At 28.7% G+C, this 18,718-nt stretch overlaps 2 protein-coding genes across 3 annotated transcripts; both read right to left on the bottom strand.

Moving 5' to 3' along the window:
* Positions 1-5,770: 5,770 nt before the first annotated feature.
* On the bottom strand, positions 5,771-6,771 carry LOC122579784 (histone H3.3-like). The gene is made up of 3 exons (XM_043752019.1): positions 6,512-6,771; positions 6,170-6,260; positions 5,771-6,077 (listed from the first exon to the last, which is right to left on the bottom strand). Exons 1-3 carry the CDS (start codon positions 6,712-6,714, stop codon positions 5,907-5,909), a joined length of 465 nt encoding a protein of 154 aa, XP_043607954.1. The 5' UTR covers positions 6,715-6,771; the 3' UTR covers positions 5,771-5,906.
* An 8,743-nt stretch (positions 6,772-15,514) lies between these two features.
* On the bottom strand, positions 15,515-16,607 carry LOC122579786 (histone H3.3-like). Of its 2 annotated transcripts, none has more exons than XM_043752021.1 (4): positions 16,536-16,607; positions 16,301-16,368; positions 15,829-15,919; positions 15,515-15,685 (listed from the first exon to the last, which is right to left on the bottom strand). In XM_043752021.1, exons 1-4 carry the CDS (start codon positions 16,605-16,607, stop codon positions 15,515-15,517), a joined length of 402 nt encoding a protein of 133 aa, XP_043607956.1. The 2 variants fall into 2 exon arrangements, with proteins under 2 accessions (XP_043607956.1, XP_043607955.1); XM_043752020.1 differs by having other exon boundaries at positions 16,301-16,383.
* Positions 16,608-18,718: the final 2,111 nt, after the last annotated feature.

Here is an 18,718-nt window from a genome sequence, read left to right on the forward strand (position 1 = left end):
AGTTACTTCAAAGTGTAAATGATATTATTATAACTTATAAGTTTTGTATATATATACAATGGAGGAAAAAGACCCGTGAGAGATGGCAAAAGTGTCATTGTCAATTTTTATGACGTACATGGTCCTATAGATAAATAACCAGAGGTTATTTGTATTCATCCCAAACTGAAATTGTAAACTTGAATTTCTATGGTTGCTCTTGTCCTCGGTCTCTTTTTTTTTTTTCCCTCTCTATATATATTGATGCACATATCTTTGTTTGTTTAATTTAAACTGTATAACGTATATATTATAATAATATAAACCATTAAAAGTTAGTGTAAATGTAGATCATTAATTTTGTTGTTTTTGTTTTCAGTTTACCAACTAGTTAATGACAAAAGTAACATTTGTGAGATGCTACTAATTAACGTCTCTCAAATTAATACATATGGATACTAAATGCTTGAAACGTAAGTAGTACACGGATTTGATCAAGGAAATGTAGATTTCGTATGTTGCATTCCGCTTGTTTTATTCCTTTATATAGTTATTTTCCTTTATGGTTTCCAACTAATATAATACACTTTTATTTTTTTTTCATTTTTAATTTTTGGTTTCCTTGCACGTACAAATTAAATATATGTATTTGACACTATAATCATTTTTATTTTTAATAGATGTGCTTTGTGGTATTATTGTCCTTAAAAAATTATCAATTTCATATGCTAAAGTTCTAAAAATGTATAGCAACATAACATCAATAACAAAAATGTATTAATAATAGAAACCATGCAATGCATAGACAAAAACTAATGTAGTATTGCATTTAATAAAATTTATTTGATATGACAAATTTTGAACTAACTTATCCATAAAAGACATAATTGTTTTTAATTAGAAGGTTGTAGAGTTTTGATTCCATCACGTCACACCTGGTTCCATCGTTCGGATTTCGTCATAACTCAATCTCGTTCAAGTTTTTTTCTTCGAGTTTTCCTTGGTATCTTGCAAAGTTTTTTTTTCCTTCTTGGTATCTCGTTCAAGTTTTTTTTTCGTCATAACAATTATCAATTAACATTTCAACAATTATCAATGTATTTTGTTTGTTATATTTGAAACTGTATAACCTTTACTACTGGAAAAGTTAGCGTTTATGTATATTGTTCATCAATTTTGTTGTTTTTGGTTTTAGTCTACCAACTAATTAATCACAAAAGTAACGTTTGTGAGATGCTAATAAAGTCTCTCAGATTATAAATTACATATGGATACTAAATGCATGAAACGTACATGGATTTGATCAATAAAATGTATCTGTTCCTATCTAAATTAAAACTGAAAATCCATATATCCTACATTTAATTAGTTCATCCTCAATCTTTAATTAATATGTCATATTCAATTCACTTAGCCTATAAGTTTGCTATATTCTAATTAATTTGATTATCCTAAAGGACTAGACTTGATAGCAACGCTGGCTTGCACCAATCGATCACCATTACTACATATACGAAATACCTAACCTAGTTTCCCCCTCATAATCCAATTAATATGTTTAAGTTTTGTCATTTAGTCATTGTTCTAGATTAGATTGATCTTGGTTTCTTGAATTGCTTCAAACTAATATTAAGTTAACCAAATTAAAAAAAGAAAAGAAAAAAAAGGTAAATGGATGGGAACCTTCTGATCCCATGTACCATTTTGGTACCAAAGCGCACACCGTATAAAACTCATCTGATAAGTCATCATCCCCATACATGAAATCACAAGATATAGTTTTTTCACTTGTCTTTGATAAGTTTTAAATTTATGATCTTTAGCATTCATTTGTGGGCATATGTGGTTACGTGAAGGTTTACCCCATTGGTAGTTAACCAAATTAAAGCCAAACCATCAACCAATCAAAGCCAAACAATAAACCAATTCGAGTTCCGCCCAACTCAAAAACCGTTTTTAAATTCAATTCGGCATTTTTAAATTTGGTTTTGTTTGATTTTTGGGTTAAACGGTACAAACCCAAAGTGCCAATGTGTAAGCATGAAACTTTGTCGCAAAATAAAAACTTGGGTGATGATTGATACTTGAGACGTACAATCAATGCAAAGGAAACCAATTGGAAGACGAAAACCTCCACACAACCTGGCTCAAGGTTGGAAGTATCGTAGTTCATTTTCAGCTACAAACATAAGTGTTTAGGCACGCTCTCTAATGAGTGATCAAATGAACAAAAATGTGCTACATCATTTTCAGCTCTCTAATGAGTGTTTAAGCTCAAGGTTAACTGGAAGTATTAAAAAAAAAAGTTCAGCTTAAATTGTTTGTCGTAACATTACGACACGTAGACAGAACCTAATGAGTGACCAAATGAGAAAAGATGTGCCACATATTAAAAGGTGTGACTGGTGAGACAAGTTTGGGACATTTCAATTATGGTGCATCATTTTGTAATTTTGTAGGTCTTTTGATATTTTTTTAACAACGAGTTTTGTCCTTTGATCTATATGTTTATAAATATAAAGTTTGTGCAGTCAAACATCAAATGTAATCAATTAAAATGAGGGGTGTAAGTGTGTAACAAGCAGCACCGTGCTGCCTCTCCCAATCAACTTCACTACATGAGTAAATGAAAAAAAGAAAATAAAAAAGATAGCTGGCAGCACTGTACTAAATAAGTAAATACAAATAAGTGTATATAAATAGATATGTTGTTAACGTGAAGGGTCAAGTGAGAACCAACATATATGGTATGAGAACCATTATATCATTTTCATATATGTCCGGTGACAACCCCTTTAGAACGGATGAGGGCAACGTTCGTACCGTATCCATACGTTTTCAACACTTAACCCATATGATTTTTTACAAAAAAATAAAAAAATAAAAAAATAAATTTTGGGATGGGTTTTTGTTAAAAGAAAATAAAAAACAAAAAAAATTCAAAAAATTAAAATTAAAAAACCACACAAAAAAGGAAAAATAAGGAGAGAAACTAATGGTTCTCACGGTTCTCTCCATATTTGTTGTTCTCACGTTAACTCTACCATGTTGTTAATAATCTAACCAAGTTCTGCCATTGTGTATGAAGGTTTCACTACAAATCATATTGCATTTGTTCATACTTTTAGGTGAGTGTGAACAAATTAAAAATTTTGTCACGCTTTTTAGTGTGTAGAAATATATTGAATTAAAAGTGTGTGGATAAATTTCCATACACTTTTAATTTAATATATTTTTACACACTAAAAAGCGTGACAAATTTTTTAATTTGTTCACACTCACCTAAAAGTGTGAACAAATGCAATATTGTTTATAATGTTTGTCCTAAACAAAATACTATTAACCCAAGCCTAACCACATGGAATGTTAATATCAAGTACAGTATTATCTTTTTTATTAACAATATATGGTCGTTTTGAAAATTTTGGATTTAACGTATTGTTTTATGGGGTTATCAAATATGCTATTAACAGCAAATGGTTATCTGCTGTTTCATCTCATATTCAGCAAGAGGTTGAGTTTTTATTTCATCACCTGGGAAAATTAATATGAGGGCAGAAACTGATGTTTGCGGTATATAACATTTTCTCTTCTTTTATATCCTATCATATCATGTGTGTCTATACATGAAATGAACATGTCATGTTCAGTTGGCAGGATATGGTCCTATAAACACTTTTGGACTATGTCCGATTATTACATGTTAATGAATCATTAGATTTGGGATTGATTAGTTTATGTAAAAGCATGGTGCTGACCTTTGGCAAAAACTTTATAAAATATTACTAGACAATAAAAAGCATAATTAAACTATAGAATGTTACAATTCACTCGATCCACTTTTCACCTCTTATTCAACTCAGCCCAACCTTGACCCGTTTGACTTTTACAAGTCAAACTAGGTTCATAAAACAACTAGTTAATCACCTCTTAATTTCTACTAACTTAATTTCAACCTTTCAAGTTTCCATCATCACCAAAACCACTTAGTATCGTTTTCGCTACTACTGACTAGGTTTGATTAGTTTGACTTTTGGAGTCAAAGTAGCTAAACACAACTAGTTTTAACTGTAATCAACAATTAAACTAGATCAGTAACTACTATTTAATATCCATATCAAAGACATAAACATATATCGCATACATAGCGTATCAGACCCATTCTATTCCATCATTAAGCTTCAGAGTTCAGTAGACAATATTCATGTTTGAACTACAGAATGATCCTGCAAGGCACGCTCTCCATAGATACGATGAACAAACTGGATGTCTTTGGGCATGACGGTAACCCTCTTGGCATGAATTGCACACAAGTTGGTATCCTCAAACAGTCCTACTAGATAAGCTTCTGCTGCCACTTAATTGAATTGCTAAGTGCTAACAGAACATGGCTCTGAAACTTCAAGTTAGTCTTTGACCAAATAACAACAATTGAATCATTAGCAATTTTACTACAAACATGAGTGTGTCACATCAACATATCTACAAAACACAGTAATCACTAATAATGACCCTGAAATCCTAGGCGATTTCATGAATTAGCCTCTGGAATGGCAGTTTGCAGTAAAAAGTTCAGCAATTTTTTGATACTTGCGGATTTCATGTACTGTATTACTCAATATACTAGGTAAACAAAAAAATTATAGAGCATCACCGATGGTTTAGCACTTTAGTCATTGAAACAATGCTTTTCGTGCGGACAATATCCCACTTTACTTCTATATTGTAAAAAGTCATTTACTAAAATCTATTACAATGCAAAAAAAAAAAAAAACTTACAAAAAACACACATCAAAAGCTTAGTAAACTCTGTCTTTGGACGAAAGGTCTTTTATAAGTCATTATAATCTCCGATGCTAATAAGCTATAAATAGCTTGTTCTGGAAATTAACAAGCCATTGAATATATAAGTACCGCCCAGTGGGGATACTCTGACAAAAGACTTTTTTAGTCGACACAAATAATTCACCACATTATATCTGAAGACTGGCAATGACTTTATTAACTAATGACTGCTAATCTAATTCAGAATTGGAGTACACATTCTCTATGTACTCATAATAAACTACCTGAAACTATATATAAGCAAGGATATTCAATGACAAAATCGGTAAAGCAACAAGTTAATTGATACAAATTGTTGTGAAGCGCCTAATCAGCTACAACGTACTAAGTGGTATCCATACTTGGCACAAAGCATTCAAATGGGCAAAATGAGCTGAAACTTGATTGAATCTAATCTAACAAGGTATCGATCATATGAAAAAAGTCAGGTTCACATCTGGTACGGTCCAGTTCAAACACTGATCAACGGTTCTAATTGAAATGACTGTAAATTATGATGCCTCTTATATCATCAACAAAAGTCTGAGTCCGGTTTAAGCCTAGTTCTAAACCAACATTGAACGAGTGTTATGTAGTTGAGTAATCCAGTTTTATTGTTTATAGTTTTCTGGTTTTAAACCATTACACAAAGAATCAACCAGACTAACTGAGGGCAGACTAATCATGATTCGCTCGAAACAAATTTGTACTGGTCAAATTAATATTTATATTATACTTTCAAACAAATCCTTAATATATTTACTGTGTCAACAACTTTCCTATCTAAAAATATAACAAGAATTATTCATCAAACAAGATTTGGCAAAAGAAAGGAACAAACAAACTTTTCAAGTATGTAAGGCCCTGATTGTTTAGGACTAAAGGAACATAATTAAAAAATATTTCATCCATTAAGTATATAAAAAGTGTTTGTTTTATGACTTAATAAACAAAAAAAATAATTGTATTGACTTAATCTATAAATTAGATATTGTATTCAGTTACTTTATCAATTAAAATAACACAAAGGCCTTAAAGCGACATAAACTAGTCTCCAAGCTAATCATTAGTATTAATTAACTATTGTATTAAGCTGAATGTATTTAAGTATGCTCCCCACGGATACGACGGGCCAACTGCACATCTTTGCGCATGATGGTAACTCTCTTGGCATGAATCGCACTCAAATTGGTATCTTCAAACAGTGCCACAAGGTACGCTTCGGCTGCCTCTTGAAGTGCCAACACAGTATGGCTCTGGAACCTCAAGTCAGTCTACAAACCAACAATCGAATCAGTAAAAGAATTAAAACCAAGATAAATATATGAACTCTTTTGAAACAGGGAATGTATAACTAACTATTCACCTTGAAGTCATGAGCGATTTCACGAACAAGTCTTTGGAATGGCAGTTTTCTGATCAAGAGATTGGTACTCTTCTGATACTTGCGGATTTCACTGTAATATTAGTCAATATATATAGTTAGTCAAATTAGTTAACTGCTATACTAACTTGGGTTATTTGATGTGGTTTATTGATTAGTATTTCTAATCTTACAATATATATGGATCAATTTCTTTGGCCTAATTAGGTTTAATTACTAGGTTTTTTTTTTATAGACTAATTGAGTAATAGCTACCTAAAATACATCAAGGTTTAATAGGAAATTAGAAATCGATCGGGAGGCTATAATTAGTTAATTACTTACCGAAGAGCAACAGGACGATAACGATGAGGCCTTGTTATTAATATTGGAATTCTGTTCCTGCCGCCACAACCACAACCACATACTTTAAGCACCTTCCTCGGAGCTTTTCCAGCACTAGCCATGCGAGCGCTTTGCTTCGTACGAGCCATATGTATTATTGCGTTTTGGATTATTCTTTCAGAGGAAACTATGTTACTAACCATATAACTATAATATTATTATATTAATTTAGTTACGTGCATGTCTAATGTTAGTTTGGGGTACTATATGTAAGGCTAGCTAGATTAGATGTCGGTTTCATGATGAATTTATATGGTGATCTTTGTGTTTTTTTCCTATTGGTTGTATTGGGCACAATTTAGATTAATTTTGATTGGTTATATATTATTTTTTCCGGATGTATATAACTTGTGTTTTTTTTTGTGTCTACAATAAGTACAAATATGATTTGTTTTCGCTCCTTTTAGCTATTTATTTATTTCTTTTTTTCGTTTGAATGACCTTCATCTTACTTGTTAAACTCGGTTCATAAAACAATTAGATAGTCGATCACCTCTTAATTTCTACTAATTAATCTAATTTTAACCTTTCAAGTTTCCAATTTTCATCATCATCAAAACCACTTATTTACATCATTTTCAGCACTGTTGACCATATTTGATAAGTTTGACTTTTAGAGTCAAACTAAATAAACACAAGTACACAACTATAGTTTCAACTATAATCAACAAATAAACTTGATCAGTAACAGTATATTATTCAATTTCCATATCAAAGACACGAACATATATTACGTATAAAATGTATCAGATCCATTTCATTCCACCATTAAGCTTCAAATAATATCCATGTTCAAACTAAATAAAGAATGATCCAGCAAGATTTACCAAATTAAAGAAGTCTCTGGAATGGCAGTTTTCTAATCAAGAGATCCGTACCCTTCTGATACTCGCGGATTTCACTGTATATATATATTCATCAACATACATAGTTAGTTAATTAAATTAGTTAACTGCTATACTAACAAACATGAGATAATGGTACTTGATGTGATTTACTGTAATTTGTTTAATTAGCCTGATTAGGTTAATCAAATTACTATGGTTTTTATAGACTAAGAGCTATTTATTTAGAATTTATAAAAACTGATCATCAGCTAGCGTAGTTAAGTTCTAGTGATTATAAAAACTAGAGATATGCGTGGTCTGGTTTGGTTGGTTTTTGCTAAAAATCTCAACCAAATCAATGTTAATGGTTTAACATTTTTTCAAACCAATCCGTCCAAATTGTTATGCCAAATCAAACCAACCAAGACCAAATAACCGGTTTCGTTTGGTCCGGTTAAACGGTTATCATACTTTTGACGTTCATATATAAAAGCTTTTAGTAATACTAAATTGCAAAAGTTTCACTTATACTTAAAATAAAATATAAAGTATTTTGAAAAATATAAATCATATAATATTGATTAGCTTGGTGATTTAGGGATCGTATCTTTGAAAATTTTAAATCTAGAATTTGAATATGTTCAACTTTATACCAACTAATAATTTGTTATTTATAATTTAAAATATTGAATATTAATATATATATATATATATATATGATGCAGTTTCACATATCAAATGACTCAAGACTAAAGATTAACCAAAAGACCGAAAACATTGACAAAAGTGAATTTTCATACTTATAATAATAAATAAAAAGATAACTTATAAAAATAAAATATAACTTATTAAAATAGAAAGAAGACAATCTAAATTAACTGCATTGTGGGTTGGGTCAGGTTACGGGTATCCTGCATCATTCTCTTCCGCTTCGAAAAAACTCGTCCCCGAGTTTTCAGCAAGCTTGAAAAGATCAAACGAATCACAACTACCCGGATCGAAAGGAACATCAACACGATTCTTATTTTTTATTATAATTATTACTTCCACAAACATCTTAACTTTATAATGCATCGCACCTCGCTCAAAATCTGTACCATCTGAATCGTACATAACATTGGAATGTAATTGAGTCCATTGGTAAAATTTGGTAGATCCGATGTCAAAATTTGCTTGTAAAATCGGACATGTTTTATTTTCCAAAAGCTTGCACTCCATATTTTCTCTCAAAATATCAGAACCCATTATTTTGATACCTTCTTTTTTGTTTAAACTAACCACTTCATCAGCTCCACCCATACTTCCTTGCATGAGTCCCACGTAACCTAAATTCTTAGAAAAACTCACATTACTAGCTACATCAACCAAAATAGTTTTACCACCGATTGTAGAATCACTTCTAATTTTAAATTCCATATTAGTAGAAAATGATATCTTGTATCTTTCAGAATTCAAGCTTTCCGTATTTGAAGGCCACAATATTGTAACATTCACAGCTTGCGCATTACCACCACTACCTAACGGAACTTCAACCTTGTTCTCAAAAAATTCATCAAACACAGGTGACAACTGATACATACCTGATGAAACATCTTCATCTTCCTCATATGCATCAAACACCGGAGGAAAAGCATAGCCAAACTCCTCTTCATATTCACCAAATCTCGGTGTCTCTTCTTCTACAAAAAGCGGATAAATTGGTTCAAAGAACGGGGGATTGGAATCAAAAGAAGGATACTCCTCCTCCTTGTTCACATCGTCTCGGACGGTGTATCTCGATTCGGTTTCCTTCCTTATCTGCCGTTGCAGCTTGAGCTTGAGATCTCGAATCCTTTTTCGGATTTGCCTGATCTCGTGTTGTATTTCAAGATCTCGTACTCGCCGTTGAAGCCGTTTGATCTCAAAGATATCCCGTGGGTCACGGACCACCATAAAAAAATGAAACTTTTGTGGCAATAGTTAAAAAAACATATGTTTAAAAACTAAATAAAAGCAAACTTTTGTGCTAAAAGTAAAATAAATTAAAGTTATGTGACAAAAGTTAAAACGTTAAAGTTATGTGGCGAATATTAAGAAACCTAAAGTTAAAAGGTAAAGTTAGCTGATAGGGATCATTGTTGTAACAAATTTAATGACAGGGACTATAATTGCAGGAAAAAAATTAGCAGCAGTTAGCTGATGAGGACCATTGCTGCAACAAATTTAACGATAGGGACTAAAATTGTTGAAAATGTATGGCGCACGCAAACCAATTCATGCTTTTTAGTATATATAATAATAATAATAATAATAATAATAATAATAATAATAATAATAATAATAATAATATGCTTATCGAACCCAATTTTATAGCATTATTTTTTAATAATTTTTAGTAGTAGTCAATATTGGACAGAATCAATTAATGTTAAAAGAAATTCACAAACAAATTTATAAACGTGCTTCTCGGACCTACATTAATTCCAAAAACAAATAACTTTAATTTATTTTAATCAAGTAACCATATAATAAATCTATTAAATACTATTAAAAGTATATATATGTAAGAGGGATATATTTTGACTAATCATATAAAATATAAGTATTATTATTATTATTGTCATTTAATAAAGATAAAATAATTAAATTTGATCTAATGGTTTTAAATTAAATTAAATTGAAATTCATCTAAAAATTCTTATTTGATAAACTCAAGAGTTATATATTGACCATGATACTAATATCATTAATTAATAGCGAAAAAGATGAATATTAAAATCTGTTCGGTCTGATTGGAGCCTTCCACATATATGTGTTATACTCGTATACAAATTAATACGTTATTTTTTATTTTTTTTGTGTAATACGCGACATATTTATATCTATATAATTATTAAAAGAATAGTTAATCAAGCATTAAGCATTTTTAAGCCTTTTGCAAATCTAAAATTATCTTAAAAATTTGCCACATAGGATTTTATCCATGTGGCGTCTTCATAATTTTTTTTCCACAATATTGATATTTTATTTTTTATATATCAAACAAACCTTAATTTTTTTGATAAAATAAAAATAAGATACATCTTAAAAATAGGCGACCTTAACAAACCCACCCATTTAATTCAACCGGTTTAAACAACCTTTTTCAAACAAACCATTTGTTTTTCAATGATAGCTAATTTTCTTTTAACCTTCAAAGGCTCTCCCATTTTTATATATTAAGCCAACTTTAATTATTGATTGTAATGCTCAAACAATCTTCCATCAATTTTTTCAAAGCAATCTTGAGGTTTATTCTTTGATCAGTATAAAAAAGTAAACATATAAATCACCATAATTTCTTTTGTTTTTCTTCGTTAGTAGCAAACGCATAATCAAAACGAAAAAACTATACATAAATTGTATTATTTCCATAATTCTCATTAGTAAAGAAAAATATTACAATGATAAAATGTTTTTTGATGTCAATTATTAATTTTTTTTTAAGTTTGGTTAAGAAATATTAGTTTCATTTATCAGGTCATGTGAACTTCAGATGAATTAATTTTACATTAAACAATAACTTATAACATCTCGCGCATCGCGCAGGTAAAAGACCTAGTATATATATATATATATTGATGTTGTATTCTAATACAACTTATATATCTTAATTGGTTATTTAAAGTCCTCACGCGTATAACTTTTTTCTCGTCAAAAACCAAGAATATATATACGGAGTAATAGTTTTTTTTTTACAACAAGCTATATAACCCAACTTGGAAACTTGATAATGGAGCAAACTTGACAACAATTAGTTTGTTTAATTAACTTGTTTTTCTCTCGTAAATATATATATATATATATATGCCACAAATACGTATATATATTCGTAGGGTTTTGTTCCCCGGCCAATTAAACAATAAATCATTCGCATGCATGCAAGATCATCCAGCTTGATCATCTTTTATATTCGTAATAATAAACATTGGAATGGCGGCTGCAGGAGAAGAAGAGAAGAAGGAGCATCGGATCGATCTTCATATGGATATTAGAAGTGCTAGTACTAGTATGGATGATCATCGTGTAGACACCAGCAAGGCGGTGATGTCATCATCATCTATCATTAAAGATAACCAGCAGTTGCGGCGGAAGATGAAGAAGGAAGAAGAAGAAGAAGATGCCTGTTGCTCATGTTGTGGCGGGAGGATAGGGGCTTTCTTCTCTGGTTTAGTTTTGGCTCTAATAATTGCCTTTTTTTCAGGATTTTTCTATTTTGATCGAATGCACCATCTTAACCGTGCGTGATCGATCTATCAATTAATTACTTGATTCTTGATTCTTCCTATAGCTAGCTAGAGCTAGATTTATTTCTCATGTACTTGATCAATAAAATTGTACGTACGTTGACCGTGGCATCGATCAGTTTTATATACAACTCGCTTTTTTAAATCTTATATTTTTCCTTTTTACTTTTACTTGTATTTCCTTCTTCTTCGGCTATGATTTTATGTTATGGTTATCTATAATATAACTAAAATAGGAGGTTGGGATTTAGGTTTCGACTTCATATATATTCTCTTTTTGTTGCTATTTTTTTATGGCAGTTTTTTGGTTCTGTTCTTGTTTACGCTATTCCTCAAGTTGGGATTAAGGAGTTTATAATTCTGTTTTTATTGCTGTACTCGGAGAAGAATTATGGCTGTTTTAGGTTACTACTTTTGCTGCATGATTAAGGTTGTGCAGATTCGTGGTTTCTTACAGTCTCTCTTGCTTCAGAATTTCATGTTGGTTTTGCTGCATAATTTTGGCTTTTTGCTGCTTAAGTATATATATGGCTACGTCTTTGGCTCTATTTTGGTGATCTAGGTAATTCTTATGTTGTTTTACTTAATAACTAGATTATTTTCCCGCATAATACGCGAGATAAACAAATTTAGTTTCAAAATAATATAATTAATAGTTATGAATAAAACATGTTTAAATAGAATGAGATTATTATTAAAAAAATACTTTGTATCAAAGATATAATTATAAATAAATGACATGCATATACTTATCCCTAACAAATAAAATGACCTCATCACATAAAAAATATACATCATACAAATGAATTTATTTGAAATATATGTTATATATAGATGAATTAGCTTTAACCTTAGCCTTAATTATAAAATTACTTCTTTTTTTGCAATTGTATTTCTTCATATTCTGTTTCGTTTTTTCTTTTACATTTTTTAGAAAGTCATCATAATTTAATAGTTTTAAAAAATAAAAATAAAAGTCTAACACTTATTTGCAGATAAATAAGGTAGTGTATATTTTTTAATCTGACTTATCATTAATGCTTAACAATAAAAAATAATGTTTATTTTTAATTAGGTATTTATACATTATTAAATTAAGTCATCATACTTTTTTACTTTGTCAGAATTCACCCGAGTTCGGATCCACTTTTTACATTTATGGGGTGGGTTATTTACGGGGTTTTTCAAAAGTTATAAGTTCACATTTTACTTATTTACCTATAATTTACCTATAATACCCTTAATGAAATAACTTACAACATAGATTATTCAACCCCTTAAAGAACCATATTAATCCTTCTTACATCAATTAATTTACATTCACCACCATGTCACCACCACCGTCACTGCCGCACATCACCGCCACCACTGTCGCCGTCCCCACACCTTAAATATTCGTATAATTTAAAAGTACTGGTGAAATCATATGTCGTTCAAAGATTAAAAAAAAAAACTTAATATTTGAAATGTATGTTTAATATTGATGAATTAACTTTATTTATATAAGAATATTCTTCTTTATATAATTATATTTCTTATTTATAGTATGGCTCTTTTAATCTTTTTTGGAAGCCATGACAATCTATTAGTTATAAGAAGTAAAAAAAACAGAAAGAACTTAAGAGAAAAAAACGTAATAAATAAGTGGGATTTGGAGATTTCATCTTAAATTTTTGTATCTCTACTACATTGTAAATTATTTGTCCAGCCAAATTTTTTCACCTTTTCAACTATAATACCCTTAGAGGAAATCTCAGTTACTCATTTTAATCTCTCTCCTCAAATCTCAAGTATTGATATTGTCATTCAATAAAGATGAAATAATTAAATTTGATCTAATGGTTCTCAATCAAAGAAGGATTTCGTATATGCCGTAACGATTATTTACATAAACGCAAGAAGGTACATACTCTTAATATCTTATCTTATTATAATCAACAAATTGTAATATTACTATTATTAGTAATTGTAATCAAAGTATATTTTGAATATAATTCTTCTTATATAAACCGAACTCTACAAGTAAAATTACAACACACAAAATCATTGAAAATCCACAAACCAACTACTACTTTTATTGTTCTTAGAAACCATAACTAATGGAAACAAAATTATTTTTTTGCAAAACATCAATGAGAACTCAGTCAATTATAAAATTAAGGTTAAGATATAGCTAATTTGAAAGAGTTTGTATACAAGAAACTCTGCTACACCATCCAACCTCAATATGATTTAGCATTCAATATTTATATTTGAATATTTGGAAAAAAAAATTGTATATTTTTACATTTTAACGTATAATTATTTTTATGTTACATATACTGAGGCCATGTTCTTTTTTCCGAAAATAGACTTAATAATTAAGAACTTAATGCATTCAGTCAAAATTCATGTTCTTTTTTTGATTTAATAAACTTAAATAACCGTCAATTACCTATTTTTTTATTAAATGTATAATTGCATACAGACATTATTTATATACTCAGTCACTTAATATAATTATCACTTAATGAGTACAAAAAAGAACGGGCCTTAATTCATATATTGATAATATTTTAAAACCTGTGTATTTGACACAAGTCTAATATACTAATAAAATTTTTAATATTGTAAAAAATTTTACTCTTTAACAACGCTATTATTATATAACTTTTTTTATGTTTGTAATTGTGACCCGAACCGTCTCACCGACCCATTATTGCAATTTATGAGGCTCTTTATAATTTTTGGAAGATAATTAATTATTAATTTAATATACTAATAAAATCATTTGTTAAAGATTAATATATTAATAAAACATGTTACGATCCTTTTTAAATATAGTATCAACGTGTGATGTGAAGTAACTTAGTTCGAGAAAATCTATATATTAATTTTATTTTTATATATTTCGAATGTGTTAGATATGTGATGTGTCTATTGTGAAAGTTTAAGCAAAATCAAAGGAATAATGTCGTTTTTACTTAATAATAAATTTGGTAATAATACAATTATTTTGATTTAAGGGTTGTAATTAAAAGTTTTAACTCATCTAACGGTCTTTGTTTGTTTAGGAATGAATTTAGTACCTTGTTATATATATATTGGTACATCATTAATTAAAAAACAATAAATAATATAATGCAATTTGACAAATTGTAATACTCCGTACCATATAATAATAATTGAGAAGGGTATATTTTGACGAATCATATAAAGAAATAGCATTAATATCGTCATTTTATAAGGATGAAATAATTAAATTTGATCTAATGGTCTTAAATCAATCGTTATATATATATTGGTAGATTGGTAGATTCTTTCTTCTAGATCAATCGTTAACACGAAACTTCTTGGTTCATTCCACTTATCAAGGTTAATGACTTCACCGTTACGGGCCTTAAAAAATTGCAATATTTATCAGTTTAATTACATGGCCCAATAGGCCCAATTTGCGCCGTTAGTTACCCTATATATTCTCATAGTCTTGTTTGTGGACAATAACACCCTGCTAGCAATCTTGCATTCATTCCAAAAGAAATAACTCGTACATCAGTGCTAATGTGGACAAAATAGATTTACTAAAGGGTTATAATTAATCAGAATGATTGAATCTGGTATAAATGTTTGACAGCTTTGGTGGAAGTTTTTGTTCATCAACAACTAAAATTAAAATTCTCAATTATCAAACGATCAGAGTGTTATTGTGTACGTATTCAACTTTCATATATCAAAATTAAAACAAGAATCTATCATCCAACAAGATTGCCAAAAGAAAGAAACAAACAAATTAACAAAGTTTTCAAGTCTGCGAATTAAGCAACATAAAATTATTCAAACTAATCATTATTAATTATCAGTTATGATCATAACTAAGCACGCTCCCCACGGATACGACGAGCCAACTGAACATCTTTGGGCATGATGGTAACCCTCTTGGCGTGAATCGCACACAAGTTTGTATCCTCAAATAGTCCCACAAGGTACGCCTCCGCCGCCTCTTGAAGTGCCAACACCGCATGGCTCTGGAACCTCAAGTCAGTCTACAAATTAAACCAACAACATATCGTAAATTGATTAATCAATAAAAGAATTAAAGAAGTTTAAAAGTGTGCTTGATATATAATTGTAAGATTAAGATACATATGAACTAATTAATGAAACAAGTAACAATTGACTGTATTACCTTAAAATCCTGAGCGATTTCACGAACAAGTCTCTGGAATGGCAATTTGCGGATAAGGAGTTCCGTACTCTTCTGATACTTGCGGATTTCACTGTAATATTCATCGTCAACATATATAGTTAGTTAAGTTTAATTTAAGTATATATCTATATACTAACATGGTTTGATTGCGTGGTTTATTGCTTTCTAATAATCTTACAATAGTGGATCAATTTCTTAGTCCTATGCTTTATTAGCTAGGTTTTTTATAGCGTAAATATTAGCTAGGTCGAAACCTAAAATAATTGATCAAGCATTTGAGGGATAAGAACGAATTGAATGATTATTTTCAGTAAGCAATGATTATTATTATCTACAATATATATGAGTTACATAAACATTGTTAAATTTAAAGACATCATAATGCATTGAATCAATAACATTGATCTAATGATAGTTGCATTAATCCGATTTAGGAAGAACAAAGGCTTACCGAAGAGCAACAGTTCCAGGACGATAACGATGAGGCTTCTTCACTCCTCCGGTTGTTGGAGTCGTTTTCTTACAAACAGCGTTCTGTAAATAATTTCCAAACGATTTACAATTAAAATCATAGTTAAAATTAATCTTATATATTAGTAACATTCTTTGAACAAATTAAGATATAAGTAATTACTACGCACAACAAAATATATATAAAACACTAATTTATAATCGAAATCACATACCTTGAGAAGAATAGACTTCCTTGGTGCTTTTCCACCGGTAGACTTGCGAGCGGTTTGCTTGGTACGAGCCATAGATTATTATTCAGAGAAAACTATACTAAACGATGATATATGTATGATCGAAAAATATAAGATTAATTTTATTTTACGTGCATGTATATATATGTTAGTATGGGGTGCTATATATATAGGCTAGACTAGATGATAAAAAAGAGTCGGTTCCAATCCATGATATATTAAATGGTGATCTTTGTGGTTTTTTCCTATTGGTTGTTTGGGGCATTTAGATAATTTGATTGGTTATTATTATTACACTACGGATACATATATTTTGTGTTTCTTTTGTGTCTAGATAATGTACAAACATTATTTCTCAATTTGATTTTGTTTCTTTTAGTTTTTTTTCGTTTGAATGACTTCCATCTTAAGTTTATAATAATTAATAATTATATTAATTATTTCAAATTTCAAATAATGTTTTATGTATCTATAAAATTTTTATTCTATTTATTTACTCATCTTAAAAGGTACGATAAACTTTTCTTTTAGAAATAATTGATCTAATTATCATACTACACAACAATTAGTTGTTTAATTAATTTAACAACTATTATAAAATTATTATGATACTTGTTTTATAATGTTGAATCTTTTTTATTAAATTACATATTTTTTAAAATAATACAACATCTTTTGTTTTTAAAAATATCTAGTCATGTAACATGATAGTGCAAATGGTTTGGCAGTTTTATACTTTGTGGTTTCTTTTTAATAGGTCAAACGTTTAAATGTTATCACATGCAAATGTGAAGAGGGGATCTACTCATCTACATTTAAAAAAAAAAATTTTAAGACATTATCAGAATTCGAACACAAGATAAGTGCATGAGGTTTAAAACTCTAATGTTCAAAAACTTCCTGATGACCCAATAACCAAAAATCATTAGCCCAATTTCAATCGTAATACCTTAATACTATAACTTTTATTTATAATACTAAATGTAGTCTTAAAGTTATATTTAATGTACATAAAAGTTATTTTTACTTTTCATGTAAATAACTCACACCTTGAGTTTTATGATAAATATATATAACCATATAATATGTACCTTATATAAAATTCTTAAGGTTTTATTTAACAAAATCTTAATAATAATAGTAATAACATCTAACTCACCAGATCAATTATACGGGTTTAGGTTAACTTTTGTTGAATAGTGACATTTCTAAATTTGAATTTAAGAAATTTGGAAATTTTGAACCATTTTTTTAAAAAAGGTTATGTTAAACAAAGCATTAAGGGTTGTTGTTAATGTGAACTAAATAGTTCTACGTTTACAATAAACTTATGGGGGTGAACATTTGATAAGAAATATACTATTTTTTTATGCATGTTAAGTGTAACCTTGAATTTTTTTATAAAAAAAAATATTCTTTATTAGTTGTCTAATTGCGAAGGATAACATATATAAATTTTTTATTCAATTCTTTTTAAGTAAATATTATGCAAGTATATAAAAAATTGCATGTAAAAAAGATTTATAATAATGAATTATAACTTTGTTAAAACCTTCCTCATCTCTTTATATAACTAAAAGAAAATAATTTTTTGATTAGTTGACAATTATTAGAAAATATCATGTATGATTTTTTATTATCTGTCATACTTACATTAATTTTTTAATTTTAAGCATTCCTTTAAAAATCATTCTTTATCCTAATCATCATTTAACTAATAAAAAAAAGTAAAAAAAAAAAAAAACTATATATGTAATTATGTAGTAGTAAATCTCTTAATGATCGGCTACAATATATGGTGGATATGTAGTCTAATTTTAATAATTTAATTAGATTTTAATATATATATATATATATATATATATCTTAATCTCTTAATGAGTTATCAATTTTTTATATTTAAATTACTATATTTATGATGTCATGTATGATCTTAATCATCACTTTTAATTATAATTCTAATTATTAATATTTTTTTCTTTTTTTTTATAAGTACAAAGATGTTTATATACATTATACTATGTTTTCTTTTATTAATTCAACAATAACTTTTTTTTATAATGAGATTGTTTATTATATTATGTTTATCTTTTCGAAAAGTATTTATTATATTATATTTAATGAATATATATTATACATTTTTTAAGATTTATAAATATTTATAC

This window comes from Erigeron canadensis, chromosome 8 (genome assembly GCF_010389155.1).
Source record: "Erigeron canadensis isolate Cc75 chromosome 8, C_canadensis_v1, whole genome shotgun sequence".
NCBI lineage: Eukaryota > Viridiplantae > Streptophyta > Magnoliopsida > Asterales > Asteraceae > Erigeron > Erigeron canadensis.

What these genes read in the sequence shown, in the direction of transcription:
- LOC122579784 (XM_043752019.1), bottom strand. Translation starts at nt 6,714, where the DNA reads ATGGTTAGTAACATAGTTTCCTCTGAAAGAATAATCCAAAACGCAATA. An exon ending in TATCGTCCTGTTGCTCTTCG is followed by an intron (nt 6,261 to 6,511) that starts GTAAGTAATTAA and finishes CTAATATTACAG; the next exon opens with TGAAATCCGCAAGTATCAGA. An exon ending in AAATCGCTCATGACTTCAAG is followed by an intron (nt 6,078 to 6,169) that starts GTGAATAGTTAG and finishes GTTGGTTTGTAG; the next exon opens with ACTGACTTGAGGTTCCAGAG.
- LOC122579786 (XM_043752020.1), bottom strand. Translation starts at nt 16,607, where the DNA reads ATGGCTCGTACCAAGCAAACCGCTCGCAAGTCTACCGGTGGAAAAGCA. An exon ending in GGAAGTCTATTCTTCTCAAG is followed by an intron (nt 16,384 to 16,535) that starts GTATGTGATTTC and finishes AATTATTTACAG; the next exon opens with AACGCTGTTTGTAAGAAAAC. An exon ending in AAATCGCTCAGGATTTTAAG is followed by an intron (nt 15,686 to 15,828) that starts GTAATACAGTCA and finishes TTTAATTTGTAG; the next exon opens with ACTGACTTGAGGTTCCAGAG.